The 10,360-nt window shown below is 42.5% G+C and overlaps 1 protein-coding gene across 1 annotated transcript in view; it reads left to right on the top strand.

The window, feature by feature from the left end:
- Positions 1-10,360, top strand: part of adamtsl5 (ADAMTS like 5) — a 35,401-nt gene that overhangs the window by 18,040 nt on the left and 7,001 nt on the right. The window contains exons 3-6 of the mRNA XM_020589854.1: positions 3,461-3,566; positions 4,526-4,653; positions 5,342-5,465; positions 10,234-10,264. Of these exons, the coding sequence (XP_020445510.1) occupies positions 3,461-3,566; positions 4,526-4,653; positions 5,342-5,465; positions 10,234-10,264 (389 nt within the window). The remainder of the gene's footprint in view (positions 1-3,460; positions 3,567-4,525; positions 4,654-5,341; positions 5,466-10,233; positions 10,265-10,360) is intronic.

Below are 10,360 nucleotides of genomic sequence, written 5' to 3' on the forward strand. Positions count from 1 at the left end.
GTCTGGTTGGGCTCGACAACCAAACAGGACAAGTACAGACTTCAGTGGACAGTCAGGACTGTAGAAAAGGTCATCAGTGCCAGCCTACCCTCCATGGAGGACCTGTACACCTCATGGGTCAAAAGGAGGGTGGAGAGGATCACTGCTGACCCCTCACACCCGGGATATAATCTGTTTGAACTCCTCTCCTTTGGACGGCGTTACAGGTCACTGTGCACTAAGACAACCAGGCACAGGGACAGTTTCTTCCTCCAGGCCATCACTCTGATGAACACTGAACCCATGACTGTGTAACAGAGCGACAACCCTTAGTGCAGCACTTTGATAATACACCTTTGTATATATCTGTCTTCATTATATATATTGAATATCTTTGAGTTTGAGATTGTTGGTCTGAAAAAACCCTTCTGACATCACTTGTCAAATTGTAGGATGCATTTTTCACATTGTTTTGTGATTTTACAAATTAAAATAATCAGATTATCAGAAATATAGTGGAGAGATTATGAATGATGAATTTCATTACTTGACAATAAGTGTCAGGAAGGGAGGACAAGTCGCTGTTTTCTACGTGATCTTCATGTCTGGGCTGTGTGTTGATTCCAGTCTTGTAGAACAGATACTCCATATGACTTTGACCTCAACGCTGTGTGTGAGTCAGCTCCTGCACAGTAAGCCAGTGGGAACACTGCCAGTTTCACTCCTCCTCCAGGGCAGAACCTCTGGAATGTGTTAGAGAAGGTCTCTCTAATCACTTTGACTCTAGGCCCATGAGGCTTTTATACCATCTTTGAACAGAATCATTTGCCTGTTCAATATGTGGCTATAAGTAACTTTGGGTTTTTTAAGGTGTCACACATACTGAAACTCCCCTGACATGTTTCCCCTTTCACAAATGACACTCCACTCTTCTGCCGACACACTCGGACACACACACGTTCAGCGACTGCGAGCTGCTGGCGGCCACCACTCGCCCCCTGACAGCTTCGAACATGCAGGACAGTTCCTGCAGAGTCATGTTGTCCCTGCTGTGGTCATTGTGTTGGGTGACAAGAACTCAACTGTGCACAACTACACAGTTGCTGTTTGTCCAGGAAACAGAGCAGAAACAGAAAATAAACCTGCAGCTCACTGATCTCTGAGCACGGTGCTGCTGCTCTGCATCGAAATGCAGGGAAGGTTTTACATGTTTCATTAAGTGTGTTTATAAAGTTTTATTTGTTTAAACTGCAGAGTAATTTTCTCATATCAGTGACACATTTGTTCCAGATTTATTAAAAATCAATAATTGAAGCCTTTAATTTGCACCACTGTGCTGCTGAGGTCCAATGCATCCAGTTTGCTTTAATTCTAACCAACAGGACAAACTGTAGTTTAGAAAGCCACACGCCTGTGTATGCAAGGCCCATGAAGTCTCAACAGGTAATGTTGCTTTGTCTGTTGTGTGTCTCACCATTCCAGTAAGAAGCTTTTGAAAGAGATGTATGTTGATTGACCGATGTCTCCACCTGTTGCTCTCAGCTCTCACCTGCGACCATCTCTCTCTCTCTCTCTCTCTCTCTCTGTCTGGATTCGTCCTCCTGGATTTCTGCGTGGGGACGTCCAACACGTGCCCGACGGCAGCTGCACTTCAGGAATGAGTGGGCGGTGTGGACCGGTTGGTCTGTCTGCTCACGCAGCTGTGGAGGCGGAGCTTCAATACGCACACGCACCTGTATCACCAGGTAAATATGGAAAGAAAAGTTAAAATGCAAATAGGTTTGACATGCTTTTAAAAATTCAAACCTGCAAGTGAAATCCTCTGTATGTGGTCTATGTCTGAATGTCAACTTTTAGTGAGACCAAAAGTGCATTTAGTGTAATATATTCAAAATAATTTATTGGCAGTTTCTGCAGTTGAGATCTTAAAATTGTAACATTTTATAAAATATATCTGAGATGTGTTCAAATGCCTCGTTAATGCATTCACATTTATAACAGCCTTTGAGGTAAATGTGTGACTTAGGCTTCATAAATTAAATTGATTTGATTTGACACAACCATTAAGATAAGGAATTCTGCCAATTTCTAATAAACCTCAGGCTTGTTGATTTCTCCCTGAAAATCTTGGGAACTTCTTTATGCCTCTGCGTTGTTGACGGCCGCAACTGGAGGCATCATGTTGTCAGGCTGTAAGTACGATCCTCTGACCCATTCACATGAACACAGTATCTCTGGAACGCCTTAAGGGAGTTTCTTCAAGTTTGGCCCAAATGTCCACCTGGATTCAAGGATGAACTGATTTGGTTTTGGAGGTCAAAGGTCAAAGGTCTGGTTGGGGGAAGCATACAAACAACACAGTAATTCTGGTTTAAAGTAGCAGATACTGTAGATTTAAAACTGATGTTCACCCTGATTTGATCTCTTTTCATTTACATTTATTTATTTAGCAGATGCTTTTTTTTAAAGCAACATACAAATGAACATCTCCATGAAACTTTACATTAATCAAATACTGTTAAAATCAGGTTTTAATGAAAATAAATAAAATATGCCACATATAACTGCTTTCTCTGTGTTTTTGATGAGACACACTCACTGCACAGTTTCTGATTGGAAACTCTCTCCTCTTGTTTATCCCTTCATCTCTTTTTGTGTCCCAGGAACCCGGTGGGTGGACCGTGTGTGGGAGATCCCAGGCAGTACAAGATCTGCAACACCAAGGTCATTTCAGCATAGCATTTTTCACGCTATATGAAAAACTGACTTTCAGTGCAGACACTTCAGAGCAATGGCTGATGTTTGCTTTACAAGTTGGTCATATATGTACAGCAGGTGTGTTCAGGGTGTGAAGCAGAATTTCACTGACACATTAACCTGTGTCTTCAGCGCACTGAACCTCACAATCGTGCTGCAGGCAGGTATCAGACCTGCTATTGTGTCAGAAACATGCTGAGCGCCAGACACGCAGGGCAGAATGTGTGGGTGTGTTTGGACGGCGAGTCACTGCAGCCCATATTGATTAAAGGAAAAGCTGACATATGGGTTGCAGTGAGTTTAAACATGCTTGAGTGTGTGTGCATGTGGCAGTTTGTAGAGTATTATTAGCTCAGACCCCAGGTTCTCTCTTTGCTGTATTTTATTGTAGGAACATGAAGTTTTGAGTTGCAGAAATATGCACATGTGGGGACTCACCCGGACTGGAAAACAGTTTGGTTCCCACAAGGCTGAGCATTTATTTTAGAGTTTCAATGTGGTTTTAGGGTAAAGGTCTGGGTGACAACTTGGGTTAGCCATGAAGTCACTGAATTTTAGGGTGGCAACATGGTTTAAGGTCAGGGTCAGGGTTAGGTGTTAGGCATGTAGTGGTTATGGTTAAGGATAAGTCTACAGGAAAAGAATCTAAGGCAATGTAAAGTCCCCACAAAAAATGAAAACACAGTGTCTGTGTGTGTGTGTGTGTGTGTGTGTGTGTGTGCAGGAGTGTCCCTTTGGCTCAGAGGATTTCAGAGAGATGCAGTGTGCCGCCTTCAATGACAGACCCTTAGTTTCTGGGAGCTCCTTCAAATGGACCCCTTTCCATGGAGGTCAGTGAGACAAGTCAACTCTTCTCACAACACTTGTATAGATACAAACGTGACTTTTCTGCAGGCATTTTGTATTAAATTCTTCAGATCTTAGTGGCAGTTCATACAAAACAAAAGTGAATTATATCCACAGTACTAAAGTTGTAACCAAGTCAGCTTTTGTTGTCTTATGCCTTGAGACGAGTCACTGTACTAGGCCAGAGTCCAGCACTAGTGCAACATTTTTGTGGAATATAGTGTCAGTGCTGTTATTAGCTTCATTCTGTGTTCTTTATCCCAGTTTATGTCATTTTGAATTATAAAAGCAAGAAAGTCCATTTTCTTCTAACACAGTTGGAAAACCATTTAAATATACATAAATGTGAAATATTCACTTCCATATGAGTGTTTTTGGCTAATCCTGAAAAATGTAAGTACTTTATCACATAGATGCAATAATCTGTAAATCCAGTAACTCAGCACTGCTCAACATTTCAAATACATAATGACAATACAACTAGAGATATTCATGATATAGAATCCTCTGTAGTATATACTGTGGTACACAGTAGATACCAGTTTAAAGATCTTTTGTCAGCTGCTATAGATCTATTACTGAACCTCACAACAAAATGAAGCTTGTCCAAGTTAAAATCAAGTGCATCCCAAGTTAAGTGTAAATCAGTTTGTTCCATGCCTCAGGCTAACAAACAGAAATCACAGATCTGAGCTGGGGTAGAGGTTTTTTTTTGCTGGTTGCTCCCATCTGTATCTTTGGTCACTGTGAACCTTCCAACCTGCCATGGTTCTTGTGTTCACCGTGGGGCCTGCTGGTTGTTTAATCCCACCTATGTTATGAGTTTTGTCCACGACATCTGCCAGCACTTTGCCTTTTCTTCACTTCCTCCCTCCCTGTCCCTTTGTCTTGCCTATTCTTTCATAATAAACTGCTGTTCACTGACTGATATCTTCCCTGCCAGGCTCAGACCCCTGTGAACTGAGCTGTCTGGCCTTGGGTCACAACTTCTACTACAACTTTGGCCATGTACTTGATGGTACCGCCTGCGACAAGGAGCACGGGGCGGTGTGTGTCAAAGGGCGCTGCCTGGTGAGTGGGAAGTGTTTGTGTGTATGTTTTAAAACACATTAACACGATTTGGCTGGCATGGCTGTATGTTTTTTGTGGTCGCCCCTCAGTGGGCCCCTCATGCACTCTGCTACCTTGTCACTGAGGATCCTTTTCTTGTTGTGCACACACAGATGCCTGGAATGGCTTTTTTGTGTTTTTAAGGAGATTAGGGCACCAAGATTGTTGCTGCCTTGCCTGGAACCTCTCCCTTGATTGGTTTGGTCTACAGAGTGACATATAAAGGCCCCATTAGAAACCAGCCACTGTAATCTGTCCAATAACCAGATTCTCAACACACCATAAACCATCCAGCTCATCTTCAGTGCTGCTTACTGTAGCACTTTAACCTTTACAGAGACAACTCCTGGACTCGTCTTCCTCTCCTGAGGCCCTGAGCTGCTGATTGTTTCCAATGTAAATGTTGGTGAGAAGGTGAGAATGACACAGAGAAGTCAAAGAGAGAAGAGAGAGAGTGGACTGAGTTAGCAGAAGGCTCTGGTTTGACAAAACAAAAAGAGCGGGTACAAGTTGCCAGGACTCTCGGCAGAAATGTGGGAAGTTGGAATGTTGCCTCTCAACACGCTGTCAGAGAAACACGTTTCAGCAGAGACATCCAAGCAGCTCAGACCATTTCCTCAACAGTTGTGTGTTTGTGTGTGTCATACAGAAACCTGGCTGTGACTTCATCCTGGGCTCAAAGCAGCAGGAGGATGCCTGCATGGTGTGTGGAGGACAAAACAACACCTGTCTACGCCACAAGAGTGTGTACCAGAGCAACGGTCTAGAGGCAGGTAGGATACGCACTCACACACTGATGCATACACACATATTGTCTCCACAGGAATCACAGGACCAACACGCTCTGGGGATCGTTTCACACTTTCTGTTTTCCCACCCAGGTGCTATTAGTCATTCAGGTGTAGTCAAGAGGTTATTGTTCTCTGATAAAGTGAACATTAACCATGGAAACAGTTGTGCCAAACCAAAGCATTTGGCTGCCTTCCAGGAAGAAATTCAGCTAACAACAGGTTCTGCAAAATTACAGTTGGTAAGGTTTTAGGAAGGAGGAGGAAAAACACAGAGTTCCTCAGGCTGAAGTCAAGGCTCCAAATCACAGTCTGGCTCCGTGCTATCATAGCATTTCCGAGCTGCAGTAGTACCTGCAGTTCAGAGGCTAAGAGAGGTCTGACTGTGCACATCAGGCATGTTGGGAGGAAGCCAAAGTCTGCAGGGCTTTCTTTGGTTTGTCCCTATACCTGTATATAAATATTAAAAGACAGGCAGTGCTTTGTATCTACAAATCAATAACTTTTATTGAACTGGATAACAGATTTGTCCTTACAGTCCTCCGAACAAGCTGTAGACCCAAACATCCAGAAAATGACACATGTAGTATGCACAGTACAACAATCCATGTAAAAAGGATCTGCAGTGACAAATGCAGCAGTGTCAATAGTGTAACTTCCTCTGCCATAGCTCTGACCTGAACTGTACACGGTGGTGGAAAATTTGGCTGTTATTGTTGCATCCTCTCCTGTTGCCCCCACAAATCACAGAAACACTTGAAAATTGATTAGTATGGCGACTGTGGTTCAGTGGGTAGAGCGATTGTCTCCCAACCAGAGAGTTTGAGGTTTGAATTACGGTGCCTGCTGTCCACATGTCGAAGTGTCCTTGGGCAAGAACCCCCAAGTTGCCCCCAATGGTTAGAGTCATTGGCTGCCTCGGTTCTGTACCGGAAACAAATTCCTTGTGTGTAACATACTTGGCCAAATAAAGGTGATTATTATCCTTATATATATATATAAAAAACCCTAACATTTGTTTTTTAAGTAATGCAGTGACCGGAAAGTTACCTCCCAAATGTAAAAATGTATGAGGAGGAGATGAGTTTGCTTATGTTTGAGAGTCCTCTTTTATTTATCTCTTGCCTCCAGGATGACACACACAAACAAAAACAGTCACAAAAATAATTTGTCCCCCCTACTATTCGTAATGGCCAGTCATGAAATGCCTCCAAAAGCTAAAAAAAAGTTGCAAAATGTCATGTGTTCACTGAACGCCTCCTGCTCCATGTCAGTGTACATGTCAAGCAGTCACAATGAACACAGTGAACAGTTGACAGTGTGAACAGTTAACATGAAAATAATCATTCAGATCATGATAGGATTAAGAGTGAATGTGGTGGGACAGGAATGGAACAATGACTTAAGTCACAGAAGGGGAAGAAAATTAAATTGGTTTGATCAAGATGGGACAAATATTTTCTTTAGATGCTGTGTTCCCGTCAACTGATAATTGAACTGTGAAACACATCACAAACATAAACACAAAGTGCTCAACACCTCTGGCGAGTGACTTGCCTCCGGACATGGCTCTGTAACAGTGGCGTCCTCACACAGCCCTGTTGTGTAGGCAGAGGAGTACCGGCCACAAGGGCCCTGATTGAGCAAGAAGAAAGCAGGCTGATAATGGCTGTTTTGTTTGGGACACCCAACAGCCTTGGGAGGTTTTCTCTCCTACTACAACTGCGTTTCCCAGCAGAGGGAGAGTTGGCAGAGGACGCCGGCACAAATCGTTGCTCACAAGGTCAGATGCTGAGGGCCTCGAGCTCATCGCTGCCTGTCTGCCCTCTGTTGGTTTGGTCTCTGAAAGTCATCTCACCCACTAAGAACAAGAATTTCAGAGCATAAATCAGTCACCAGATGTGCCTGTCACCTCTGCTGTTGCATGAGGTTTAAAAGAAGGAATGTGGCATATCTCCGCTCCTGTATGAACCTTTTTAACACTCTTAATACTGTGTTTTGTCTTTTATTCATTTTGTGTGTTTTGGTGTATATAGTTGCTGGAGGTTGTGTTTTGATCCCCACAATAACTCTTCAGTCGTATAATCTGTTGTTTTGTTTACATTATTAGTGGTTCTGTGAGTGTACACGGGTGGCAGGGGTAAACCTGAAGACCCCTCTGATTACATCTAATGGGACAGCTGTTGGTAGTCATTAAATTGACACTGGCTGTCGGTGAAAAGTGAAGTAAACTCCACAGGAAACCAAAGGACTGTGGCACACTGATGAATGCAGAGCTGAAACATCGGTGCTGATGTGTGTGATATGGTTGTGTGAACCCTCTTCCCACCCCGAGTCACCTTTTTTGTCTTTTGTTGATGTTCTTTAACTCTACCTTTTGGCTCAAAAGTGAAATATCACTCTGTAGTGAACGGTTGTGATTTGAGTTCATTCATAAATCCTCTCTCTCTGTACTCATAAAATCGTCCTGTCCATCATCAATCATAGTTATTACATTAGGCGACTCTAATTGCCCCTAGGAGCATCACAGGCTCTGACTGGCTTTTAATGACAGACAATCAAGGCATTGCAACAGCACTGTAATATGAGCTATAACCTGTCAGTGTTTGGCAAGAACCCTTCAAAAGAACTTACTGATTACCTATCAGCCACTAATGATGATTTAGTGTGCTATTCAAAGATTAACCCTGAATATAAAACAGAGTACAAGACAGTCTGCCGTAATCCGTTTTGTTTAAAGACAGCCTGCAGAGGACTAGATATTATTGAAAAAATAGTCATAAATGTGTTTAATAACTATCAGGTGCTGCAGATTGAACAGAGGTTGTAGACCTGTTCAGGAGGTCTTTGTCCCCCATGTTTGTAAAATCAGGTAAAATCTGAAAACCTCACATGTGCACATGGCAGACCTCCAAATCAAAAACCAAATCAAGTCAAAGTTTATTTATATAGTGCTTTAAAACAACCAGAGGTCGGCCAAAGTGCTTTACACAAGCCTAAATAGCATAGTAAAAGTAAAATAAAATAGCAAGTGTGAGAACAAAGAATTGAAACACATCAACAACAAAGAGTACTTCACACAAACAAGGACTTTGTACAACAAAACTGAGTTTAAATAAGTCAAGCCAAACAGTGTCAGGGCACTACCGGGAGTAAAAGCCAGTGTAAATACACTGTACCAGATTTGTAATAGAGTGCATGTCAGCTGGTCGACTGTTCCATGGTTTGGGAGCAGCCACAGAAAAACTGCAGCTAATAAAAGCATGAATTGCTTTTTCAGAGTCATCAAAAGAGAGAAAACATTTATTCTTTGCCAAAATTTTCAGTTGAAAAAAGCTTGCGTTAATCATTTAATCAGTTCCTGGGACTTCTAACAGACGTGGACCAGAATACTTGAACGCTGTCACATGTTACCCCCTGGCTCACGGCACACGGCCAAGTTTGCACACCTATGTTTATTTTAATTTAAACATTACCAAATTTAACTAAACGTAATTGTGTGGTGTGTAAGTAGGCAAAAGTCAGCAGTGTTTGCAATGTGTGGATGAGTGGAAGTATAGTGTTAAGAATAAGCATCAACTTTACTGGCAATTATTAGCAAAAATACAAGGAATCTGACTCCAGCCCAGTGGCCCCCGATGTGCACAATATAAAAACAGAATAAACACAGAATATATACAAGTTAAAAAAAGCAAAACAACCCAGGGGAAGAAACCGTCCTTGTGTCTGGTTGTCTTGGTGTACAGTGACCTGTAGCGCCATCCAGAGGGGAGTTCAAACAGATTGAGTCCAGGGTGTGAGGGGTCTGCAGTGATCTTCTTTGCCCTCCTTTTGACCTGTGTTTGCGTGTTGTATGGTTTAGAAACAAACCATACAACAGGTTGGTGAAGGCCAAGTCCCAGGGAGTCAGAGCGGAAAGATCACCACGACAAGTAGTCTTTTATACTTGCCTGGAGACCCAGGCCAGGTGACGCACAAACAAGTGACAACTCCTTCCACCAGCCACCTGCAAACAAGCACACTGAAAGCAAAGCTGACAGATACACCCCATGAGTAGGAGATCACACATGCTTGCGGGTGATTAAAGGTTCTGCAAGCTATCAAGGGGCTAAACTACTGAGGGCTTTAAAAGAGAACATGAACATTTTAAAATCAGTCCTAAAGCATATATGGAGCTAAATAGAGGGATGAAATAATGGAAGTTATACACTCGCACCTGGGAGCGTTGGTTAAAAGGTGAGCATCAGCATTTTGTTCTATATGGAGACGAGAAAGAGAAGATTGACTGGCTCCAATATACAGTGCAGTCTAATCTTGAACATATAAAAGCATGAATTACCTTTTTAAGGTTCTTGTGAGTAAGGAAGGACTTTACCTTAAGGAGTGGACGAAGCTGAAGAAAGCCCATTTTTACAGCAGAGTTGATTTATCAAGTTTTAAATCACTATCCATGTAAAAGCGAGCAAAGACAATTATTTATGTTAAATTATATGCCTCATGTCTCATTCTGTTTGACCCCCAGTTTGTTTAGATCACATCACAGGATCAGTATAAATAAAAAATATTGGCATATATCCAGGGTGCAGACTGCAGGGTGATCTCAGAATCATTACTGGTGTGCAGCGGGCAGTCTGAAGGGATTGTTGTGATGTTAACTTTCAGTGTTGATTTTAGATTCAAGTCATCTGAGGATTTGATTCCCTTGGCTTTATTTTGTTGTGAAGCTGCTTTCAGTGCTGTGCTCATGTCTTAGGCTGTAAAGAGCTGAATTCTCCTGTAGACATGTGAACTAGTTAAAAAGTGTACAATAAAATGAAACCCAAGCCTCTAACCGTGTGTTTTTTGGCCAGGCGGGCCCTTTGGATACAACGAAGTGGCAC

Source organism: Monopterus albus, unplaced genomic scaffold (genome assembly GCF_001952655.1).
Source record: "Monopterus albus unplaced genomic scaffold, M_albus_1.0 scaffold10.1, whole genome shotgun sequence".
In the NCBI taxonomy this organism is placed as follows: domain Eukaryota; kingdom Metazoa; phylum Chordata; class Actinopteri; order Synbranchiformes; family Synbranchidae; genus Monopterus; species Monopterus albus.